General features: G+C 40.5%; 3 protein-coding genes across 3 annotated transcripts; all 3 read left to right on the top strand.

Moving 5' to 3' along the window:
- The first annotated feature begins 378 nt into the window (after window positions 1–378).
- synj2bp (synaptojanin 2 binding protein) lies at window positions 379–3,976 on the top strand. Its single transcript, XM_063499290.1, has 4 exons — window positions 379–571; window positions 1,115–1,251; window positions 1,428–1,523; window positions 2,217–3,976. Exons 1-4 carry the CDS (start codon window positions 508–510, stop codon window positions 2,346–2,348), a joined length of 429 nt encoding a protein of 142 aa, XP_063355360.1. The 5' UTR covers window positions 379–507; the 3' UTR covers window positions 2,349–3,976.
- A 1,899-nt stretch (window positions 3,977–5,875) lies between these two features.
- LOC134645729 (deubiquitinase DESI2) lies at window positions 5,876–15,845 on the top strand. The gene is made up of 5 exons (XM_063499293.2): window positions 5,876–6,028; window positions 10,642–10,714; window positions 11,575–11,668; window positions 11,761–11,902; window positions 14,369–15,845. Exons 1-5 carry the CDS (start codon window positions 5,990–5,992, stop codon window positions 14,612–14,614), a joined length of 594 nt encoding a protein of 197 aa, XP_063355363.1. The 5' UTR covers window positions 5,876–5,989; the 3' UTR covers window positions 14,615–15,845.
- Window positions 15,846–18,721: 2,876 nt separating this feature from the next.
- Window positions 18,722–24,508, top strand: srsf5a (serine and arginine rich splicing factor 5a). The gene is made up of 8 exons (XM_063499289.1): window positions 18,722–18,850; window positions 19,960–20,099; window positions 20,193–20,263; window positions 20,792–20,920; window positions 21,479–21,548; window positions 22,961–23,034; window positions 23,115–23,219; window positions 23,391–24,508. The coding sequence occupies exons 2-8, from the start codon at window positions 19,974–19,976 to the stop codon at window positions 23,698–23,700; spliced, it is 885 nt and encodes a 294-aa protein (XP_063355359.1). The 5' UTR covers window positions 18,722–18,850; window positions 19,960–19,973; the 3' UTR covers window positions 23,701–24,508.
- Window positions 24,509–24,878: the final 370 nt, after the last annotated feature.

The following is a 24,878-nucleotide window of genomic DNA, read 5'->3' as shown; positions in this document are numbered from 1 at the left end:
CTGTCCATCACCACTGCTTTGCACATCACCTTTATTCGTGGAAATCTGTACCAGTACACTTTCCCTTCATTTTCCACTGCCGAGATATATCCACAGGTATGTCACCAACACCTTGTACACTCTTTCCATCTGTTCTCACTTCCTCCTTACTAATTCTCTTCACTTCCTGATTCACTAACTGACCCCCATCTGCCCTCCTTTCTCTTTTATGTCTTTTATTCATCAACTCCTCAAAGCACTCCTGCGGCTCCTCAGCCCATTCCCTTCACTCATTAACTCTGATATTGAGTATTTTTTAGTAACTTGTCTCTGATTTGCCTCCCTGCCCTGTAATTCGAAAATCAGCCTGGAGTTCCGCATCTTGCCGTCAGGGGGCACTGCTACAGCTCTGTCTGCGCCGGTGGTGGCCAAGAAGCAAATCGAAACTCCTCAATGAGTTCACCTTCAGATAAATAGTTTGTCCCTCTTCTCTGAAGATTTATTTTACCAGGTTGACGTTTGGACACAATGAACGGCTCTCTTGACACTTCTTCCAAAGTGGAAACCATAAGGCTGAAGCGAGGACCGGCTGGTAAGGAGATAATTAGTGGAACTGTTACCAGTGGATAGCACCGCTAGCTAGCTGCGTATAACAAAAATCATCGCTGTCAGGCTGTGCTCAGTGTCCTGAAGCTAAAGGCTAATTTGCAAATAAAAGCGACCAAACCTCAGGTCGTTGAGCGCTATGGTGTGGCGTAAGTGGAGGAAGTAGATTATCGAGGCCAACTGAGCATTAGCGGCTGCCTTATTTGCAAAGGAAAAGCTGATTTATGCACTTTGACCCGGTGTTAAAGTCTTTAAAAGTTATCGGCCCTGTCACGCTGATGGACAGCTCGTTCATAGACACCAGTGGTTTATTTATTTTACAGACTCTTGTGTCTCGCTTACACTCGGTTATGTAACATTTTGTCAGGTTGGTCTCTCTTTTAATCTGCTCGTCTAAGTAGCAGTGCAGCTTTGGAAGATTTCCTCTTGAACTTTGATCTACTTGGATAAATATTATTGATTGGGTCAGCAGCTGCTGGTCTGGTGAACTTGATTATATACTGATTACACTAATGTGTTTTCTTTTGAGGCTTGGGTTTCAATATAGTTGGGGGCGTGGACCAGCAGTATGTGTACAATGACAGTGGTATATACGTGTCTAAAATCAAAGAAGATGGAGCAGCAGGCCAGGACGGAAGACTACAGGAGGGCGACAAGATCCTCTCGGTAATAAAAGCGTCATGTTTTTGCTTTGGACTGAAAAAGACACATTTGAAGAGATGACATGCATTCACCATGGCCTTTTCTCTTAACAGCTCACTAATAGAAAGTGAAACCAAATATATGCTGCAGCACGGGTTGAAAGTGAGCTTTTATTTATTTATTAACTTTAATATTTCTAGATAAACGGAGCTGTGCTAGAAGGCCGGGCACACAAAGCCGTGGTGGAGCTGTTTCGGACAGCTGGGGAGGAAGTGGAGCTCCTTATACAGAAAAAGGTTAGAGTCAGGAGCTACACTCTCAGATCTGCTTGTTATATGGTCTCAGTAGCTCTAGTAGTAGCTCTAGAGTATTATTGTTTCAAGCTTTATATGTTATTAAGACAATTTTAAAAATTAATTCTGAATTTCACTGTTAACATGAGTAGTGGTGATGTGCGACTGTCAGCAGATTTTTTATAAACAGTCTCACTGCTGCAAGCTAAGGAGGACAGAGAGGTGCAACATGCAAAACAAGTCTGTAAAAGTTTATAGCTCTGCTGGAGGAATTTAAATTGCTGATTGCCCTTTAGCATCTTTTAATGTTTCTTGATTTCAAAGTGAGAAAGAAGCAATAAAAAAATAAGTCTGGCAATGCCAATACAAACAAAAAACCCCAAAACATAAAGAGCTGTTACCAGTTAGTGCAGTCCAGTACGTCTCCAAGCGTATCAGATTCTTTCTGTTAAAACTGTTTCCTGACGGTTATGCAAATCAGTGATGTCATGAACATACCTGTAGAGATGAACATCTTTAAACTGCGCATGAGAGTTTCACTTTCCGTCGGTTGTTGAGCTTAAAATAAGTGTCCGTACGTGCATGCGTGTATAAACAACCACAGAAGATAAGTTTTCTCTGTCCACCACAAACATTTGTGTCACGTATCCCCTCAGTGCAACTTTAATCTTTGCCCCTTTTTTATATGTCTTGCAGGCATCCCACCACATGAACGGTTCCACGGGCTCTGAGTCCGAACACCAGTCTCCTGCATCTATTCTGGGATTACTGGCAGTGTTAACGGGAGCTGCCGCAATCCTCTTTTACATTTACAGGCGGCGCGCTTAGGAAGCGTGATGTCTGTACATAATTTTTAGGATCAAAAACCATTGCTAAATGCCAACTACATGAAAGAGGGAACAAAGTGTGAAAAGTAGATCTTGTTTTTGCGATTAGCAGGTGCTGGTGTCACTGATGAGGTCCCCCCACACACACATTCGTGCATATTTGTGATTAATGATAGCTTTTTGATACCCCTCCTATGCAAAAAGCTGCTGTCTTACCACAGAGATGAGATAACTTTTATTAGGTAGCTTTACGATGGTAAGTAGAAGAATGGTGTATACATTTCTGCTGCTGGACTGAGTTTCTCAGGCAGAAAAAAATGGCTGCTTGTACATGCAAAACTATTTAATCTTTGGATAGAGTCTGACTGCTTGAACCTGATCATTATAAACTGAAAGAGTGTTAGGTTCAGTCACTTGTAGGCATCTAAGCCTCCATCATTGAATGGGGGATCTCTCTGAACTCTACCTTCATGCTTCACACACATAGGTTTGATTTTCATTTTGAAGTGTTGCACAGAATTGTGGGAGGAGCAGCGCCCTAATGTGGTGTTTATCAGGAGCTGTGGCAGCTGATGAAGGCAGTTGCTGTGATAAAAGCTCATAATGGACTTTTTTTGAGTGCCTTTTTCCTGTTTGCAAAGAAACGGAGGAGATTGCGTTGCTTCATTTTGCTCTCAAAATGAAAATCAGACCCATCCACCCTCGCTGTAGCCTGTTAAAAGACCAGAAGCTATAATGAGCCAGTCGTCTCTGTTAAATGTTTAAAAATAGACATCCGATATATTATTACATTAAAAAAAATACATTTTATTTAAAGACTTCTGGTGACTGAAATTTATTGAAACCTTACTCAAGCAGGAGGAAGTGGTGTATTTATTGGGGACTGTTTTCAGCTGCGGATGAATACACATTCAGTGTTCTAATGAGCATTCCAAGTACAGGAAGTTGTGCTTGGGATTAACATTGCTTGGTGCAACAGAGCAGCTGGATGACAGCGTAGAGCCCTGTGGCTCAGACAGCTAACCTATGAGAAGATGGGTTAGTGAAATCACCTAATATTTGGTTATTAGTCTGTGAGACTTGTCCACAGTTTGGTAATATGAATTCAGTAGTATGAATTTGGTACCTTAGAAAAAAAAAAACCTTTTGGTCAGGCCACTCAGGGTGAACCGCTGAACTGAAATCAGGCTCATTTCTTCAGGCTGAAACACTCATTGCGATTTGAGGCCAGTGTGTATAAAGACACTAAACCTCCTGCTGAGCTTGAACATAGATGAACATACGAAAGAAATTGTTTATATATGTCTGACGGACCAAACAGCAGCTCGACACTGAAACGCAGCTAAGAAACGATTTGCTGTCAGCCTCTGTAGATGTTTTTGCGTTTCTTTTTGCACTAGCCACAATCATGCAACTCCTCTATTAAGGACCATAGTGCAAGTAAAGAAGAAGTGAATCGTGTCCACTGTGGTGGTGTGTGGTCTGGTAATACATTTCATGTTGCTCTGCTGAGTGAGACGGTAGGATGTACAGTATCTCAGAGAAGGAGATGTGAAAAGTGTAATAAAATATGCAAATACTGTGTGTTTGTCATCCAGCAGGCAACTAGTAAAATTCATGAACAATGAACTGGTGTGTGTGTGTGTGTGATTGTGGGTTTTTTAGTTTGGGGTGGTTGTTGTTGTTGTTGTTTTTGTTTTGTTTTTTTGTTTTTTCGTCTTTAAGGCAAGAAATGTTTTACTTAAGTGAATAAAAACAAGATGCTAGTGAAAGATTGCACAAAATAAAAAGTATTCAGTAAGGAATGTCAGAGAGAACTGCAAGTCCAGGATGTGTTTAGAATTGTGAGCCATTTAATTATAAACTACAATGTTGTATTTAGTTTTGAGGGTCAAAACTGAGGTGACATTAAGCAGGTGAAATACTAATTCAAGGGGGAGGTTTATATATATATATATAGATATATACATTTAAAGCAAATATAGCAAGTTAGTATATGTTTCATGATCATCTGCATGTGTATTAATTGTGCTATCCTATTTCATGTAATCCTCTCTGTGGATTGAAAATAGTTTGATCTGTAATTGTATTTATTTGTTCCAAACAAAGTGCCCATCCAGCCAATATACTTTATCATAAGCGGATTAATTTATTCATCCAAATTTACATCTAAGCTTCTAAAATGATGGTAAATTAGGAAAGCGTGCACATCTTAAGTTTTTAATGTCGTCAAAGTAGTTTTTTTTTACATTTAAAGTTATTGGTTAGTGAGTTTCGTTTTTTTAAAAAAAAAAAAAAAACAGATTTCCGAAACACGAAAACAAATAATTTCATTATTTTGACATTAAAGAGAAATTATAAATTCTCTCTTTTTTCCTTTTTATTTTTATTATTTTTTTGGTTGGAAATTTGGACGTTGACCAACACCGGATGTGGTCTGTTTGTTTTTCAAAGTAAAAGTGGATTTGCGAATATTAAGAGTATTTTTTCCTTTTTGTGTTCAAGTGTAGCACCAGTTGAGTTTTTTTTTTTTTTTTTAAGTACACAAAACACTGAAATCATTTCTCTCATTTAAACCGAGTGTTCCCTAAATCGGTTTAAGTTTAAAACATGGAGGTGGAACATTAAGAGCATTTCAGTCTGTCGAGCTGGCTGACAGAAATAGTAAAGAGGTGTCTTTTGTAACAAAATGTGCTCCCGTACTCCCACCAGCGGCTCTGTCTCCCATCAGCTGTTGGAGGATGCCTTGCAGGCACATATGATGTAATCAACCGGGGAGGCAGAGCCAGAGCTGGATAATAGCCGCACAATACGGATGCATCTCGGCCGCTTCGGGACTTGGTGAAACCGATTTGAAAGCCTTCGGGGAGAGGATCGGTGATGTTTGGGGGGTCGTATCGCGGAGGTTTGAGTCGGTTGTCCCCCCTTCTCTACGAAGAGGATGTTGGATGCTGACCAGCAGTAGCAGCAGCACCGGCTGGGGATGCTCCTGCTGAACTTGACTCCCCCATCAGCTGTAATTAACCGCCATGGCCCAGGAGTCTTTCCCTCCCGCAGTTGCTCCATCATCCTCCGCGTGAAAATGGCCCGCACTCCGCCTCCATCCTCGACTTCCATCTGCTCTAGCTGTCGCCTTTTCGCTCATGATGACAGGAGGGCACCCGCCTCGGATTTCAGTGCATGCAGGGCCTTCGTGTCGGCTATGGATCACATCATCACCCCTGATCTGATGCTGTGAGCTGAGTGCCGTGGTTGCTGTTATTACGCAAACGCGCCTGCTGCCACCATCGATTTCCCTTAACAGCTGACTATATTTCGGGGCTCGGAGATGGGCCTCTTTCACTGCTGCACCTCGCTTTGCCCTGCTCGGATCTGAGTTCCTGACCGTACTTGTCGTAATGGCTCCGTGACATCTATCTCAGCCCTCAGCTGCCCACTTTCTTTAGACTTTTACGCGTGGAGCTGCGTCCATGCAGTTTTGTTGCCTTGTGGGGGAATGAGCATCGGCCGTCCCTCCTGCAGAGGTCTGCCCGTTGCAGCTCCTGCCGTCCACCGTGTGGCCCTGTGACTCCACAGGGTGAGGAGGTGCTGACAACCTTAAAACGCGGACTAAGGTTTGCCTTTCCAGCTCAGGTTAAAACCATGGCTAATGAACCCGTCATCCTTAACGTGTATGATATGGTAAGGATCCACCTGAACCAAAGTGCACTCCTTTCTGTTTTCTTTTTAGTCACTGTCCTCTGTTTGGTATTTACACTCAGAACAATGGCTTGGGGAGTGAAGGAATCCACATGTGCTCATGCTTTGAAAACCAGGGAGTGGGGTACCTGCAGCAAAGTCCACTCTTACAGTACCACTTTTAACGCAGAGGTTTCCACTTCACATTCTTGTAGTATCACACTAAAACAAAGCATTTTTTTGGTATAAATTTTTGCTGTTACACCCACCTTCAAAGATTTACTGCAACGCCAGAAGAGCCTGGGTGGTTTCGTAGCATGTAGGTTGGTCTGCTGCAGACGTGACTACATTGTTTTATTCTAGACATTATTTAGCTGTGAGCTCCATTTGGCATGTGGAATCATTTATCTCTGACATTTAAATTGAAGAAAGTAAGAAAGAAGAGAAGAATGTTAGGAAAATTTTGTTTTATAGGCCACTAGGCAACCACAGACCTGTGAAACAAGAGACTCCCTCAATCCTCTGACCTCTGTCTCTGTGCCTGGGATTCACATGATATGCATACACAAACACACCAGCAAAGGACAAGGGTCCTCATTCAGACTTGGACCCACTGCCTGTTTTTGCATACTGTACTGCTGAGCAGTGTCCTGTGTGAATCTTATGCAGAATTCCTCCATTTAGATTGAAACAGTGTTATCATTTAGCAGCATGCAGACAAATAAAATACGATTCTGTGCAACAACAAACACAGAGTGTGTTGTAAATTCAGGGATTTCACTCAGTATCCAAGACAAAGTCTAATAATGAAGAAAATGATGGACTTTAGCTACATCTCAAAGCCAGGACAGAAGAGAATTTTAAAAATATATAAAAAAAAAACCATTCATGAGTAATTAAGTAATGTGCAGAAATCTTGAGGCATGTGTCATTTCTTTATATTTTGAGGATCCAGGCTTTCTTGTAAACTTTAAAGTGGTCATCAGCAATAGTTCTCCAAGCTTTCTGAAGGTCCTTCAGAGTTTTTCTTTAGACATTTGGTGCTTTTTCACTCATTTTCAGTCCACTTTTTATACACGACTGTTTTCAAAAGTGTTTTTTGTTTTTTTGTTAAGCCACTTACCACAGAACTATGAATCATTCAAGCATAAAAAAAGCACTTAACTCAAGGGATGAACCAGACAGACAGCTTAGCAAAGAACCCATTTTAAACTGTATCTTTAGGCACTTTTGTTACTAACAGCCTGTCATGAAAAAAATTGTTCTTTTGTTGACTCTATGAAAAATGGCAAATATAACACAATTTGACAGGCATAACATTTTTTTTTACTAATAAGGCACCAAAACAGCTATCAGTCAAAACCTTGTCATATCTCAGGATGGACAAAAGAAGTGTCAGCCTTAAAAACTATCTACAGCAGATTAAAAGTATGTGAAAGTCATTAAGAATTAGGGGGAAAATCCAACAAAGACCTGACACAGGTCAGAGAAAAGTACCATGAGAAAAGTGAGACACCATGTAATACCATGTGGAAAGCATCTGACAACACCTTCATTTTTCAGCATGACAGTAATCCCACTGTATATGCAGTAAAAACCTGGATAGAAAAAACATGCAAGAGAGTCACTATAAGTCATAGACTGGTCTCCACAAAGCCTGGAGAACTGTTCCTGAAGATTTCTTAAAGGGAAGGTTCTCACTTGTAAAATAAAACTGTAGAGCTGATATTTAAAGCAAGAAATTTCCCCACTAGGTATTTGAATCCCACATTTTTCTATTCTTAGTGAAGTTAAATATTTCAACAAGTGCTTTCATCTCCAAGCTTTAAGACTGTTTGGAGAAGGAATACAGTCATGATTCACGCCAGAACTGAGAGTGTATACTGGCACGCACTTGCGTACAACCACACACGAAGCCAGGTGCAGCTTTGGACCTGGCAGCTCCCTCCTGATAACTTCAAACTATCTCACAGATGAGGATCTCATTGTGGCAGCAGAAGTAACAGCTGCTTAAACAGCTGATTAAATTCCAGGGTGGTGGCTCCACTGTGCTGGGACTTAACAGGTCATGTTGTTGTTGTTAAACTGGGAAAAAGTGATCACGAGGGCGGTGACAGCCAAAGTCAGCCTTAAATAATTTGTGGGGAATTCAGCACGACAAGAAGAGGAAGCAGCAGGATGAGAGCAAATCGACGAGGATGATGAATCAATCATCTCTGAAATGAAATCTAAGCGATTTGTAGATGTGTGCAGCGATGCATGCTTTATCTGCAAAGGCAGGAAATAAAAGAAAGCTCCGCTAATGGGACTCGGTTGTTTGTGCACTCTCGGGGAAGTCAAGTCATTGGAAATGTTTGTCCTTGTAGACTGTTTCCTTCTGGTTGTATTATTCTTCCATCCCTCATGTGAGAGCTAAAAGGCAGGAGGTCACTGCAAAAACATGAGGAGAGCCTGCTGACACAAAGCAATGCGGTGGAAATGCTTTTATTGTATTATTCTACGTCCGGAAACATGATTTATTATTAATAAGGGACAGCTGGGGTAGCAAGGATGGCTCTTAGCATGTTTTCCCTGGGGTGTCTGAGGATAGGGGAGTGTCGGTGGGTGTTGGGTGAGGGAGCTTTGGACCTTCAGTGAATTATCTCATAACTGTCTGCAGTGAAGGGCAAGCAGGTTGGCTCACAACACCACCAACAAAGGATGATGGGTAAAATTTCCTCCCGTAGTCCAGTCTGTGATTGATCGCAATGCTGTCCTGTGGCAAATCTATCCATCACTGGGCGTTCTCAGTGGATGCTGGTATGCCAATGCTTTTGCAGTCTGAATAAGAATGTGTAGGTAAAGCCAACAAATGCATTGATTCATGCTCTAAAGAGCAGGTAAATTAATTTAAATAATTTCTACCAACAGTAGGAGCAATTGTAGTATTCTGCTACAGGACAAGCATTTTATGCTAAACTAAAAACCTTGCAACAGTCAGATGACCTGCACACAACATGGAGAAATAAAGCACATAGACATGTGCTAATAGGAATCCTCACATCACTGACACGCAAATTAAATCTGCACATTTGTGTCCACATCTGTATTTATATCCACTTTGTGTCCTGTTTAAAGTGCAGATATATCTTATTTCTAAATATGCAAAGCAGCTGAAAACACTATAGTCAAGATGGTAGTATAAGAATTTTTAACAAGTCATTTATTATTAAAGCAGTAATATACAAACCAGTTAGGGCCATTATTTGTTAGACAAAGACACAGGCTTTAAAATTTTGCTCCTGTTGATGTAAGCACCACAGTGGGTGTGAAATCAGTTAAGATGTGATTAAAGTGTCAACTTTTAACTTTAATTCAAGAGGTTTCACAAAATGTTCCCTTATTTTTGTAGGAACTGCTTTTTCAGAGGCTCCAAATTAATTGTACAAGCCACCATAATCTTATATTTAAGGACTGTATTTAATACTTTGACTGCCTGAAATCAAGACGCCTGGGACATCACCAAATGCTGCGTTTCCTCTCCTGAGATGCTCTGCCCAGCCTTTACTGCAGCAAAAGGCTTTCCTTGCCGATTGTTTGCGGGTCTTTCTGTATCAGTTTTGTCTTCAGTAACTGAAAAGCTGCTCTACTGGGCTGAGATCAGGTGACTGCCTTAGCCATTGAAGAATATCCCATGTCTTTGCCTTAAGAAACTCTTGGGTTGCTTTTGCAGTATGCTGTGGGCCATGGTCCATTTACTCTGTGAAGCTCTGTCTGTTTTGCAGTAATTGGTTGAATCTGAGCATTGATGTCAGAATACATGCCCATGCCATAGCACTGCCACCACCATGTTGGACAGATAATGTGGCATATTTCAGATCAGGAGCAATTACTTTTCTTTTGCAATTTCATTTCTGTTTCATCTTTCCAAACATTTATTCAGACCTTTTCAGGCTCATTTAGATGTTTTCTGGCAAGGTCTAATCTGGACTTCATGTTCTTTAGTGTAACCAGTGGTTAGCAACTGCTTCTAAACCCCCTGTATGAATTGAATTCATTAAAAACGTCTCTTGGTTGTAGACTTTTGTATTGTATTGTTATTTAAAAGCCACCATGGTGTTCGTGTACAATGGAAAACTACAAAAAAAGAACCTAAATGTAGCAGAAACTGAGTGGTAGCTAGGTTAACTAAGCATAAAAATGGATGGAAAAGGTTAGCTTGGCTCTCTCCAGAGGTAACAGAAAACTATAGCTATACTATGTAGTTTCACTCCTCCAGGCCAAGAAATATTCCACCATGTAATCCACACTTTGGTTTAATTGAACATTATAAAAAAGTGAACTTTAGAGCCGCTGGCGGGAAGGCTTCGTCACCTTTGTACAGAGCAAGCTTCTGGTATAGCTTTACTGCACAGGCCTATACAAACAGTATAGAGAGTAAATGTATTCTAAAAATGCCAAGAAAGTTGAAAAATGTCCAAAATGCACTAAAAGATGCATGTGCAGTCAAAGCCGTTCACTTCTTATTTGGTAATAAAGTATGAGACAGCACTATTATAGGTCGCAGTGTGATTCTGCAGAGCAGCCGCATGGTTTCTCCTTCCTGACTCTTTCCTTCTCTCTGTGTTTCTCTGCAGTATTGGATAAACGAATACACGTCCAATCTGGGCATTGGTGTCTTCCACTCAGGCATTGAGATTTATGGGAGAGGTAAGAATGGGGCTTCCTGTATGTCTCTGAAATCCAAGTTAGTGGCATCAGAATAACACTAAGAGTGGAAGCTCGGAGCGGTGCATCACTGCACAGATGAAGTCTGGTTTTAAAAATGGAATTACGGGTTATGTTCCTAATATCATGACCCCATTTCCCTGGGTTGAGTCATCACTGACTCACTGTGTGTGTGTGTGTGTGTGTGTGTGTGTGTGTGCGTGCGTGCGTGCGTGCGTGCGTGCGTGCGTGCGTGCGTGCGTGTGTGTGTGTGTGTGTGTGTGTGTGTGTGTGGTTTTAAAATAGAGGCCGAAACCAGCATGAAACCAGATCACTGGGAATCCATTACATCCTTGCAACTGGAAATATTGGCTCTCTGCACAGAGAAATATGATGATAGTGAAAATATGGGCTTTACTAGGGGAGAGGAAATGACTCCATTAATGGAATTTACTCATAATAACCTGAGTTTGAATTAATGACCCATGAATTTAATATACTGCCGCTGATTTAACGCTACTTTGGACCTAATAATAAAGTATAAAACGCGTAGACTTGGTTGCATTTAGTCCATCTTTTGGACAAAATCAGGTGGAGGTTTTATGGGTGTAGTTTAGTTAACTTAGTATTTACTAACTTGTATTTAGCTACATGTTTAAGCATCTCTATGCAATACTTTGTTGATCACAGTTTTTCCTAAGAAGGCTGTAAACAAAGGGCTGAGAGACCTGCAATTAACCAGGCCTAATGATTTAAGAACAGTGTGTCTGTGATTAATTGTGTGCTTCTGTGTAATTACAGTTGCTTAGTGCTTTCATTCAAAGCGCTAACCTGTGTTTGCCTCTTTGTCCTCTGCCACACAGAATTTGCATACGGAGGCCATCCATACCCTTTCAGTGGCATCTTTGAAATCAACCCCGGCAATGCTGCCGAACTGGGAGAGACATTCAAATTCAAGTGAGCGTGCTTCATTTTAGCATACAGTGCACTGTGATGCTGTGAATGGTGGAGGTAAGTGTGCTCACGTAACTCTTTCTGCTTTTAAACAGGGAGGCCATTGTTTTGGGCACCACTGACTTCACAGAGGAGGACATAGATAAAATCATGGAGGAGCTCGGTAAAGAGTTCAAAGGGAACGCCTACCATCTAATGCACAAAAACTGCAACCACTTCTCCTCCTCGCTGTCTGAGGTCAGTCTCATACAACTATGTTCCTCTAGGTCTAAGTAAAAACCTGTAAAAAAGACAAAAGAAATCTTCCCTTTCAAGTGAAAATTTGTGCACAGGAATGCATTTAGAGCTACACAGTTAAGTCATTACAAGCAGTCTTAGTGAAAGTTGTAAAAGTGCCTTCTGTGGTTCAGGAGGTTCATTCAGCATCAAACTACCACAGGAGAAGAACAATAAAAGGACAAACAGTTTAGTAGTTGTAAAGCATCCAGCTTTGGGGTTTTATATCTAGATAAAGATATTCAGACGTTAACACGAAGACACAGACAAAGAAGGCCTGCAGGTCAAAGACAAAAGAGAAGGATGAGACAGAGGAAGGAAAAATTAGGGAAACCCTAAGGGAAGTAAACACATGAAGAACAATAAACTCAAAGTAGAAACTGTAATTCCATGGAAACTAGACTATAACACTGTCTGTACAAGAATAATTAAAAAAAACCCAGAAGCATTCTATAAAGGAAGAAAAACAGAAACTCAAAAAGCTATGCAAGAAGTCCCTAGTCACAAATAATCGAAAAATAGCAAAGACCCTAGGATTATGACAGATAGAAGGTTATCAGCTTTGCTAAGATAACTTAATATGTTTTGTTTAACAACACACTGCCTGTTTGTAATTTTTTAGTAATGCTTTGTAAGCTTCGTGTCAAGCAGTCATGCCACCAAAATCCACACTAGGAATTTCATTCATGAATGAAATGGTATTTGTTGAGGTAGGAACTTTTTGAAGACAACCCTTGCTGTCCTTTTCCTCCTGCACCATTATGAGGTCAGCAATTTGGGGTTTTGGATGAACTTCCTTAAAAGCTACATGGTAAATTACCGTGCAGTATTATGCAAATGTTCTTTTCAAACACGTGCCTGCAAAGTTAACTACGAGGTATGAAGTAGATAAAGTGCTTAAAGTGGACAAAATAAAGAAATCCCTGTATGAATGTGAGCATCGCTAAGGGCACTAATGCACTAGTCTTAGTCGTTTTTTCTGCCTCTTTATTGGTGGCTTACCAATAAAAACCTAATTAAAGAAAAAACATCCTGCAGTAGCATTGCATTACTTGGTCAAGCTGCATCTTGGGAAATGTAGGATGTACCCCCAAAAAGCTGTAAGGAAATCTAAAAAAAAATTTGGGATTTCCTTACCTGGATGATTGAGCGTGCATCAAAACAAAATGTATGATACTAAGGCTACGTTCACACTGCAGGTCTTAATGCTCAATTCTGATATTTTGATCAAATCCGATTTTTTTGTCTGCTTTTTCACACTACACATAAAATGTGACAGCAAACGCGCTCTAGTGTGAACCCTCAAAGCGGCCCGCATGCGCAAAAGAAGACGTCACACACAACGCGCTCTGTTTAGACCCAGACCAAACAGTATCGTTTGACTGATGGCCCTTAATATAAAGACTTGTTTTGGACTTTTTCGGACTGCAATGTGAACGTAGCCTAACTGCAGGCGAAAGCGCATCAAATCCGACTTTTTTGACCCTATGTGACCCATATCCGATCATGGCATGTCAGTGTAAACAGCACAAATCCGATATGTCCAAATCTGATCTGGGTCACTTTCGTATGTGGTACTGAATCCGATACATATCTGATGTTTTAGAAAGCGACTGCTGTTTGAACGATCATGTCGCATTAAATCCATCTTTTACGTCACTGACACAAGACAGACGCCAATTATCAGCGCCCGATAAGACATCGCGAACGCTTCCTGGCCATCCAGTGAAACTGTTGGGAACACAACGTTGGAGAAACGTGAACATTTCATTTGTACTGTATAATCTGCAGATTCTGACAGAAATCTGCAACTATCCTTTGAAGCACCGCTCCTCTCTAAAACAGCAATAAGGATAATTATTAGGCCATATGTAAATAATAAAATAACTTTATAACTTAAAGCAAAATTGGGAAACGTAAAGTCCGAAACAAGTCTTTATATTAAGGCCATCAGTCAAACAGTACTGTTTGGTCTGGGTCTAAACAGAGCGCGTTGTGTGTGACGTCTTCTTTTGCGCATGCGGGCCGCTTTGAGGGTTCACACTAGAGCGCGTTTGCTGTCACATTTTATTTATAGTGTGAACAAGCAGACAAAAAATTGGATTTGATCAAAAAAATCAGAATTGAGCATTAAGACCTGCAGTGTGAACGTAGCCTTAGACACTGCAGAGTGTATAAATTAGCATATGTCTGTCTCCGTTTCAGTAATTCCATCATAGCTTTGTATTTGTGTCTTTACTGAGGTCTGCTAGTCAGTCGCTAGACTTTAACTTCATTATACAGAAAGAGAAATAAGGAACACATCCACATAACCGTCTATAACCACATTTTCTTCTAATGTTTAAATGCCTTGTGCACTAAAACAGCTAAAACAAAGACAGTATGTGGGATACATCTCTTATCATCACTTATTCAAACTTTTTTCAGTTGCTGTGTGGACGGGAAATCCCCCGCTGGGTCAACAGACTGGCGTACTTCAGCTCCTGCATCCCTTTCCTGCAGAGCTGCCTACCCAAGGAGTGGTTAACCCCGGCTGCCCTGCAGAGCCACATCAGCCTCGGCCTTCACAAAGAGGAGCATAACGAGTCGAGCGATGAGGACCCTTCGTCGCCGTCTGGAGCCACGGCCGCTGGCTCGGGCTCCTCCCACAGCTGTCGTCACACCAGGGTGTGACGTGACCTCTGGACCTTCTCACCACTGCTTCTGATGGCATTAGTAGGCTTGAACAACCACCTGACCTCATACTGTTTGTCCTCTGCGTAAAAGAGGCAGGAAAAGAAGAGTTTCCTTTTTGAAAAGAGAGCTGCTGCCAGACACTTCAGGCCTACAGACTTACAGAGAAGCCGTTTGTCCTTTCAACAGACGACAGCATGACGAGGGCGTGCTTTTCCCTGAGCCCTGAAGTGCGTCTCTGATTTTGACAGTGACTACTTGTAGATCTGAAGTTTGTAGTATGTTATTATTAGTCTTTTCCACAAACTTTGAAATCTTTGTCAGCCTTGTTCCCTGCCCTGCCTTCAGAGCTGCTTTTGTAGAATGACCACATAGACACTGGATGGTGACGTCAGCAAGAATCTGCTCGACTCCAACAAGTTCTCGTTCGATAACCTCTATGTGGCCTTTGCCTGATGTTGTTGATTCGGCTTTCTTTGTTTGGAACTTTTCTTTGGCCATTTTAGAGGGTTAACGGGTAAAAAAAAAGAAAAAGATTTGATTGTTCCCTGAGTTTAATCTGAGTGAGTAAAAGTCCTGCATGTGGAAAGAAATTAACAAAAGATCCCACTTAACTTACTTCAGATAGAAGCTCCTTCTTCTATTTTTTAAAGTGATTACCTTCGTTCAAGCTTGTTTTAAAGATAGACGGTTTGAAACAATCAAGGGCAAACAGTGCTGCTGTGCACACAGCCTCGGGCAGCCCAGTCACGATCTGTGAACATCTCAGAGACACAAACACAAAGAAAGTCAAGCTGCTACTCTGACAAATATTGACTTTGTGACCCAGAACACATTTTGTCTATACTTTTATATCCAAGTGATCTTTATATTATAAAGGTGCGTTAACTTACAGAAAGGGAAAATACACATTTACAGACAGATTTCCCCTGGATGACATCTTTTTCACCTTTGAGACCGAGCTGCCATGAGAAAGAACGACAGACATTCAGTGTTTTCCTCTAAATTGCAGAAGTCTTTAAAGATAATGTTCGTTTTAAATATCCCCGTTGGCTCTCTTGCCTAGATTTAAAAGACAACATAAAGTCCATGTTATGCCTGTACAGTTAATATCGAGTTACAGTCAGCAGGTAAACATCGCTAAAGCTCACAGTTATATTGTGTTTGTTTAATCAGACCAAGGCGTAGGACTGGGAAAAAAAAGACCTGTGGGTGTTTTTCTTGACTGGGACCAGTCACAGAGAGACACCTGGTTCCAACCAAAAAAGGAGGTTGTTGCACAGTGTTTGTGAGTATTAAACAAGCCATATACAACATGTTAGAGGTGTTAGCGGAGGATTATGTGACCTTTTTACAGAGCCATGCTAGTCCTTGTAACTAGTTCCTGTCATGCTAAACTGAGGTAGACAGTTTCTTAGATATGAATCCTATGGACATTAGACTGGTGATAATATCGCAACAGTATAAAAGAGCATTTTTCCTAATATAAAACTGTTAACTAAGTACATATTACACTGATTGATTTCCCCAGTGATGTTTTTACAGAAAGTATTTGAGCCTTTTAAAATAATGAGTCATTATGAGGAGATAGAGAGAGAGAAGCTCACGTTCTCAGAGGGGAGAAATTGTGATGTCGTAAAATTAGTTCCAGTCACTGTAGGTTTAGCATACATGTCAGTAAAAGACAACATCAATGACTTTGGACCCTGAATAAGAAACTGTTATAACGATGAAGACCTGCTCCTTGCTTGAAGAAGACGAGGCCACGTGTTTGAATCTTTGTTCCCCACCTCTCCTGCTGTGGTGCGTTGAAGGACAGCTTTCTTTTCTCAGGAAGGAAATCACATAACTTGTAGTAGTGACAGTCATCCCATTCATAAATGGGCTCAAAAGTGCAAATTAACTTTTTAATTTTATTTTCTTCTTGTTCATAAATAAGCTACCGTATCTCCCTATTTGTTGGCATATTCTTAGTTTTTTCAAAGTGTGCTGTGATCAACTTTTTGGTTCATTTTGAGTTGATAGGGAGAGGGAGTGTACAGTGATTAGTACCACATGCTCAAAAGTCTTCAACACTTTCTACAGAGCAAACCAGACAGGTATTTTTTTTTCTGTTGTACTGTGTCAACCTAAACCTTGTATTTGTTTTTCCTAACCCAGGACAATTTTAACAATGATGATAGTGCTAGAATAAAAGAGATGGAATCCTAAGTGATGCCTGGCTTCTTCTGTTATAGTCCAAAATATGGGCACTGGAGGACCATAACACATATATTTGTATATTTCAAATTATCATTCACATTTTTAGTATAAAATACTTAATTTTATTATCTTTTGGATGTACAGTACTGTGAAAGAATCATGAACCACCCCTCATTTCTTTATATTTTAATAGGAAAAGGTGAACGAGGTGCAGCAATTTATTTAAATGTGCAAAGATACATGGAAATACAAGAACAGGGTTTGTACAGTTTTAATGAGTTTGTTGAAGCAGAGAAATTGGCGACAATGTTGCAAGAAAGAAGCCTGCACCTGTAAGAAAAGACAGGAAGGAAGGTCCGAACTGAAACAAACAAACAGAAAGTTAGAAAAGGCACAGCTTTCCAAAATGTTTCCACTGGAGTGTGAATAGTTAAAGAAAAATAATTAATAAATGTTTGCAGTGCAGTAAGAATAACACATTTTTTGGTCAACTTGAAAGAAAGGCATATATGAAATGTAAAAGAGAGATCAGAGGTCAATTGGGACTATCCGTGTGATACTTAGAATCCCAGTTTACCAGTATTGTTTCCTAAATGTTGCCAATACAAAGAAAGGCTGTGGGATTCTAAGCATAGTATTAAGATAAAAGTCATTTTATGTAAGTCTGACCGTATTTGACCTTGAAGAAGAGATCAGAGGTCAAATGTGACATAATATTTCAAGTCTTTTAAGGTATTTTTTATATGTCGACAATACACACGAAACAGGTTACAACATTTTTTGTCAGATGTTGATCAATAAATCATGAAGTTCACCTTGAAAACATCAGTGGATGTAAGACAGATTTTAATGGATCATTAACATGACCTCACTCTACACCCCTACAAAGTTTTATCAGAATTAATTCAAAACTTTTCAAGCTATCTTGTTTACAGACAGAATGACAGGCACTCATGCAAATAATACCGAAAGCATTGCCTCCTTGGTGGAGGTAACAAACAGGAAGCCAGATGAAGTTAAAGAAAAAAAAGAAGTTTGGATTGCAATAAAAAGTCCTTTTCAAAGAAAGATAAGCTAGTTTAAGATTTGATATGGTGAAATAAGGAATACAAGAAAAAGATTTAAATTAAAAGGTCAAAGTCTACAGCTTTACATGCAGTATTTTGTATTTTTACATGCAATTCTATTTTTTATTCTTATTATTCTGTGCATTAGCTTGTGGTATTTTGGAAAAATGTGTTCAACATTATTATTATTAGTAGTAGTAATAGTAGTTATTTTAAAGACGCGTTTTAATTTCCTAACACAGGCCTTCATTTGTTCATGCCATGGTCAGAGGTACTTATAAATTGGTTTATAAAGAACAAACAAATTTGATATTGATAAACAGAGTAAGATTTTTGTGAGTGGCAAGTCCGCACGCACGGTTTACGCTTAGGTTTGTGCTTCAGCACGGTTAGTAAATGAGGCCCGTAGGGCTTGCGATACAGGATGTGGAAAAAATGTTTTAATTTTCTTGAAAAATAACCGTTCTTGTGATATATTATGTACTAATTTTAATAATCCTCAAGGAAATAATATCATAAACTATACCAAAGGAGTAAAATCATTGTAACTATATGAAAATTACTTAAGGTTAAGGCATGCAGAACGTTGCGTACCCAAGAATAGGCTGTTCTGAGTTGCCAAATCTGTGTCTTATCCTCCTTTTAAGTATTCGAAGACCCTAACCTTACTGCATGTACTCGTTTGTCGTTTGCACACATTTTGGTTATTTTATGTGGATGGTTTATTATTTTAGCTGTAAATATTACTGGGGGTAAAGCCCATGGCTCTAACAGCGTAAACCTAGTTAAGCGTTACCTGCTGCAATCACGTGACACTGTGAAGGCAGCAACGCATTTTGCGGTCTCTGCTCTTTTTATGCTCACTCGCCATTTTGATTCAGCACAGTCGGTGACCTACTTTGGGCACGAGAGAACCAGCAGCGAAAGCAACAACGCCCAAGCAGCTCTGTTAGGAACGAAGAAACAGGTGAGCTGTTATTAAAGCGTATTTGTGTTATTTCAAGGATTTTGCGATTTTTCAAACGTTAAATTGGCGCGTTCTTCGCGCTGAAACCGAAATTAGGTCACAGGCTAGCTTCGGCTAGCTGGGGATGACCTCGAGGCGAGCGTCAAGAGCGAGATTGTGGTGAGGCCTGCTTGTGCTTACTGTTACCCAGCTAATATAGCACGTTATTTGTCAGATCCGCAGTCTTTTACATCCCCTTACCAGCGATCCCCTAATTTAAGGTAGGATTGCACTAATAATCGACGCCGATGGTTTATCTGGGGCCGATTGGCAAGGCCTCAAATCATTTTTCAGGTGTCTCATAATCGGAGAGAATCGATTATTTAATCATTACTGATTAGCTGCAATGCAATCGGACTATTTTTTTTCCTTCTTTGATGCAGATCAGAGATTCATTGAGCTGTTTTAACGGGACCCTTATGTGCCGTTGTTGTGCTCTCTGCACATTTCGTATCGGATAAGAAGAAAATTTGTGGAAATACCTTTAAATATTGATAAACGCGCTTTAAATTACAATTTAGCCGTGAAGATGATTGTACGGTTTCAGTCAACACCTCCATACAAAACCGTCTTCCATTTTGAGCTCGATGATGCAAATAGCCTGCGAACCGTGAGAGTACGCTAAGCCCTGTTTTTTGCTTACAAGCTAAACTAAACTCGTTTAAACCGGAGTGGGATCATGGTGCGTGTTCCGATCCAGTTGAGCTTTGTTCAGTTTGCCAGGGGCCTGTTTTTCACCCTAGCTTGAGTGTATTGCAAGTCTATCTTTACATTATATGTCATGCAAATGTAAAACGGATGCACATAATTTTGCTAAAGGTTCATAAAATACATGTAGTTTAAACTATCTGCTTTTTTTTCTTTTTGTGGTTAATATTCAATTTAGAAAATGGTTGATTAACTTATATTTTGGCAGCGGATGTGACCTTTGTTTCAAGGGGTGTGGCCTGCTTATCTTGGCCATAAAAGGCAGCACATGACTAGCACATAAATAAAAAGCAACGGGTAAACACTTTGTGCGGTAAAAGCGCTGAGCTAGATGCTGTTAACTAATTATTCTTTCATCTCAGCTGATAAAATCATCATGAGTGGCTGCCGTGTCTTCATTGGACGCTTGAGTCCTCACGCCAGAGAGAGAGATGTGGAGAAGTTTTTCAAGGGCTATGGTCGCATCCGTGAGATCAACTTGAAGAATGGGTTTGGCTTTGTGGTGAGTTTGAGCACTTTTTGTGCAAAGTGAGAGTTTTCAAAGTGTTTTTTTTTTTTTTGCTTATACATAATCACATTTTCCTCTTCCTTTCAGGAATTTGATGACCACAGAGATGCAGACGATGCTGTGTATGAGCTAAACGGCAAAGAACTGTGTAGTGAACGGTAATGATGTTGTCTTTAAGTCTTATTTGGGGGGTGTGGGTGTTTACATTTGACTTTTTTCCAGCAAGATGTACTTACTACTTTATCGCAGCTCTAATAAGTTTTATTTTTTGAGAACTTTACAAGCTGTTTATACTCTATGACCGTGCAGCTTCTTCATTTTATAAGTAAATTTCCTTGGCTGGTCTTTTTTTTATCCCAGTTCCTCTTTCTGTGCTGTTAGACTGCCACAGACCTTTTAAAGGCTCATTTGTGAGGGTTGACACAACTGATGAGGCCCTTTAAAACAAGAAGTAAACATTCAGACAGTGGCTGGAAAGGAGAACTAGTTCCAAGTTATTAAGAATCATTTCTCTGAGTTGATAACTTCTTTTTCTCAGTCTTGCTTATCACAAAATAATGACGTCAGGTTCCCTGTGGTAGAGCTGTCGCATGCCTGAGTCACATGCAGCACACACATTTAATCAGATATAATTACTTTGTATATAATCTGATAACACTGATTGAACTTTTTTTTTTGCCCATCAGGGTCACTATTGAGCATGCTCGCTCCAGAAGAGGAAGAGGTGGCGGCCCTGGAATGGGACGTTTCGGAGGCGGCGGCGGTGGTGGTGGCGGCGGTGGCGGCTATCGGCAATCTCGCAGCAGTGGATCCAGGTACAGCACATTTTCAGTAGCTTCCTTTAGAACAAAAAGTAATAATTTTATAAAAAGCACTTAAAGATAATATTAATGTAAAAAGAAATAATAATGATGTTAAATAAATAAAATTATAATAAATGGACAGATGCAGATTAAATATTGATATTAGGTTGTAAACCTCTCAGACACGTGAAAAAAGATCCTGTTATGTGGATACTGTGGGTGTGACAATAGTTTATCTGGTCCAAAGTCAAATACAGTCCTGTGACAGCTCAACCAATATTATACAAGCTGGAAAGATAAACACACATATACAAATTTGCATACATGTGGCAGAAAAGTAGGGTTGAGAGTCTCTAATGGACTACACTAAAATAGGATTGGCCAGTGTTGAGTTTCACCTCTGAAGCAAACTCAAATATTTACAGAACTCTAAGGTAGACGGTGAACGTGACGAGACACCAGCCGTGTTTTCAGGCACAAAGGCAGATCCAGATTTGGATGCATTCACTGGATCTGTGCTCCTTACAGAAAATGTAATCAAAGCTGTGCTGGTGTTTGTTGCCTCTGCAGATATGGCCCTCCTGTGCGGACTGACCACAGACTCGTTGTGGAGAACCTGTCTTCGCGGACGAGCTGGCAGGTAAGAGACAACAGGACAGAAGCTTTTTAAAAATTACCTAGTTTTGTAAAGGAGCAAAATAAATTTTATTGGCCGGGTCAGTTTCTTTAAACACACAAGGTACAGAAAACAACACATACCAGGCAATTCTCTATTTACTATAGGAAGCCCCCTAGTATTTATAAATACTTTTTCTTTTTAAACACTTTTTTTTTCTCCACACAAAAGCACATGTTATTACTGATGCCAGGCATTCTAACAAAAACATTTAACTGTTTTTATTTTATTTTTTTTTTAAACAGCTGCTCTGATATGGTTTCCTTTGTATCAGAGGTAAATGCACACCCTCCACTGGGTGTCACAAGTGTGTAGCGCCCTCTGCTGGTTGTTTTTCTGAATAGTGTCCATTTGGTGCCTTTCCTTACACGCAGTTGCCGCTGATGTAAAGTCTTGGCTGGGCCCAGTAACGGGTGAGAGTGGTCTAGCGCAGGATACGGTAGCCTTAGGAGGTCCGTAGCCACAGTCTGGAGGTTCTGTGGGCTGGCACTCCCGACTGATGTAACCCCCCTCAAATCCACGGTCCCTACACTCTCCCATTTGGGTCTTTTTCTGTTGCTGATGGAGCTGTGGGGGGTGTTGGGTCGGGCGCACACCCCTCCTCCTTCTTGATCTCTGGTGGTTCCTTACTTGTGGAGGCCGGATGCTGAGTCAAGGCCGAGGGCGTTTCTCAAGGGCTTAACACTGCATTGGTTCCCATTTGCTATTTGGACAAGTGGCTCTATGCTAATATCTTCCTGGGTATGGAGCGGTAAGTAGCATAAAACTCATGTGATTGGGTTTGTTTAGGGTCGGGTGGTAACGGGGTGTAGAGTTACAGTCCTAAAGGGGACTCACGTAAACAGTGTATCTCTGTTGAGCCAAATCTCTTTAGAACTAATACATCAACAAAAAGGAAGTCCACATTAGGGTTTTTTTCTACCTACCCATAGTATTGCCTATAACTACATAGCATTATCTCAATCGTATAAATAGTTGGCATACAGAAATTCATCCGTTCACCCAAAAAAACAAACAAACACAGTTCTATGTTACCCTTCAGGCGTTTTATAATACAATTCAATCTGGTTTTGTTTTATGTGCTTAAAAATATAATTTAAGGGTACCAAAGGAATTTAAAAGAATAAATGAAAAAATAAATGAAAAAGCAACACTTGTCCACTCTCAAAATGCAATTTGTGTGGCTCTTTTGTTTACGTGGCCTCCACTGAAATGGAAGCTTATCACTAAGTGACAAACGTCAGGACTAGATGACCCAAGTTTCAGTGGTTTCTTGCTGCCTGTTCATTTCTCTCCCTCCAGGTCTGAGAAGGCTCTCACTGACACCTCAGGTTTCATTCCCTGTTGCTAATCCGCCTTTATGCTTTTAAAAATAGGACCTGAAGGACCTGATGAGGAAAGCAGGTGAAGTTACCTTTGTGGACGCTCACAGACCCACCAAAAACGAAGGGTGAGTTGCTGTTTTTTGAGTTGAGCCTTTCTGTATTCCTAATGTGAACTGTTTATCCACTAATTTCTCTTTTCATGCAGGGTGGTTGAGTTTGCATCCCGCAGTGACATGAAGAATGCCATATCCAAGCTTGATGGGACAGAACTGAATGGTCGCAAGCTGAAGATGTTTGAGGACAGCAGAAAGTAAGTTTTTTATTTATTTTGGGTTGTATCCGTAAATTGTGCAGGAATTTGCAAGTTCTCAAGTCAGTTTGACAAACTGCTAAAAGAGATTTAATATTTTATTTTGAAAAGCAGAAACATTGTGTTGTAATTGCACGCGCGCGCGCTTTCTCTCTCTCTCTCCCCCCGCAGTCACAGCAAGAGCCGCTCTCGCTCCCGCAGCTACTCCCGGTCAAAGAGTCGCTCCAGGAGCCGCAACCGCTCCAGGAGCCGATCCAGATCCGCCAGCCGGACTCCCGAGAAGAAGACATCAGGAGGGGGCAAGGCCTCAGCCAGATCCCCATCCCGCTCCAAGTCTCGCTCCAAGTCCCGCTCCAGATCTCGCTCGCGTTCACCTGCACCGGCTCAGGACAAACAGTCTCCCCGCTCCCGTTCCCGCTCTCGCTCTCGCTCCCAGTCCCGCTCTCGTTCCCGCTCCGCCTCAGCAGACAGCAAACACTGAGATGGGTACACCTGTATGTTGTAACATAGACTTGTAGTTGCTCGGTGTGGGTCTAAGTCATTTTCCTTTCTTTTTTTCCTTCTTTGTTTTAGTGAAGGGGATGCATTGCCTTTTTATATGGCTTCTTTTGAAATAAAGACTGTCATTAATGACACTTTTGTGTTTATTATTTGTAAATCTTAATTTTGGATGCGTCTCAGTAGAAGGAAGTTTTGTTATTGTGAGATTTATGTATCCCATCTTTGTACAGCCTTTTCATATATACGAAATACTCAGTTGGTGATGATGCCCGTTACAGTCTAAGCTGTCTGCCATGTTTTGATTCCATCCAGCACTCTGTGGCTCTTGGTCACATCATTGATTCTCCAAAATGTTGATGGGTATGTTTTGGTCTTTAATGCGAGCTCCCGTTTGTTGCTGTGATTACGCTTCTGATGAGGCATTTGTACCCGTGTTTCATTCACTGCCCTGATATGTGAATCTGCAAAGACTTCAGCTAGTTATTTGTCTGGATTTTTTTTTTTTTCATTTTTGTGTAATGGATTTAGATTATTATTATTATTATTTTTTTTTAAATCATGGCCTTATTCCACCTGCTGAGTTTTCTTAATCTCCACCCTATTGGGTGTTGAGGGCCTGAACACGTTTGTCTCTAAATACGTTTATAATTTGATACTAATGCCCACTGCATTTCTTTTCTTTTTTTTATGTCAGTTTTTTTAAAAATACTTTGTGAATGTGGTTCAAGAGATTCACATACGCATTAAAATTTCTGCGATTGAACTCAATAAAGCTTCACAACTGTTAATTCTGTTCGTTTGTCGTTTCTCAGTCAGTATTGAGCAACATTAATTAAAATTGGAGGATTTGCAATGCAGGTGCTGCAGCTTTCTTGTGTGCACATACAGTAGTGGATAACCTTGAGAGTGAAGATTAAGCCAAGCTCATAACTACCACAAGATCCTTTTTGAACACGTGTGGCTCAAACCTTGCTGTAATGAAGCTGATATAGCAAAGTGCACACATTTATGGGTTGTATTAATATTTTGACTTTATTTCAAGTACACTGATACAATTCAAGGTTTTTTGTTTAGATATTCTATGTACTGTACAATGAAGAGGCACACAGGGTGAAAGTCATTGGCTCTTAGGTGTAATAAAACTACAGTTGCGTTCGA

The sequence above is a fragment of the Pelmatolapia mariae genome, linkage group LG16_19, assembly GCF_036321145.2.
Source record: "Pelmatolapia mariae isolate MD_Pm_ZW linkage group LG16_19, Pm_UMD_F_2, whole genome shotgun sequence".
NCBI lineage: Eukaryota > Metazoa > Chordata > Actinopteri > Cichliformes > Cichlidae > Pelmatolapia > Pelmatolapia mariae.
The sequence above is the reverse complement of the archived record's forward strand: the minus strand, read 5'-3'. Positions and strand labels throughout refer to the sequence as shown.

Coding starts and splice junctions, on each gene's coding strand:
- synj2bp (XM_063499290.1), top strand. CDS start 508: ATGAACGGCTCTCTTGACACTTCTTCCAAAGTGGAAACCATAAGGCTG. Junction 572..1,114: donor GCTGAAGCGAGGACCGGCTG/GTAAGGAGATAA, acceptor TTTTCTTTTGAG/GCTTGGGTTTCAATATAGTT. Junction 1,524..2,216: donor AGCTCCTTATACAGAAAAAG/GTTAGAGTCAGG, acceptor TATGTCTTGCAG/GCATCCCACCACATGAACGG.
- srsf5a (XM_063499289.1), top strand. CDS start 19,974: ATGAGTGGCTGCCGTGTCTTCATTGGACGCTTGAGTCCTCACGCCAGA. Junction 20,100..20,192: donor AGAATGGGTTTGGCTTTGTG/GTGAGTTTGAGC, acceptor TCTTCCTTTCAG/GAATTTGATGACCACAGAGA. Junction 20,264..20,791: donor AAAGAACTGTGTAGTGAACG/GTAATGATGTTG, acceptor TTTGCCCATCAG/GGTCACTATTGAGCATGCTC.
- LOC134645729 (XM_063499293.2), top strand. CDS start 5,990: ATGGCTAATGAACCCGTCATCCTTAACGTGTATGATATG. Junction 6,029..10,641: donor TCCTTAACGTGTATGATATG/GTAAGGATCCAC, acceptor GTTTCTCTGCAG/TATTGGATAAACGAATACAC. Junction 11,669..11,760: donor GGAGAGACATTCAAATTCAA/GTGAGCGTGCTT, acceptor GCTTTTAAACAG/GGAGGCCATTGTTTTGGGCA.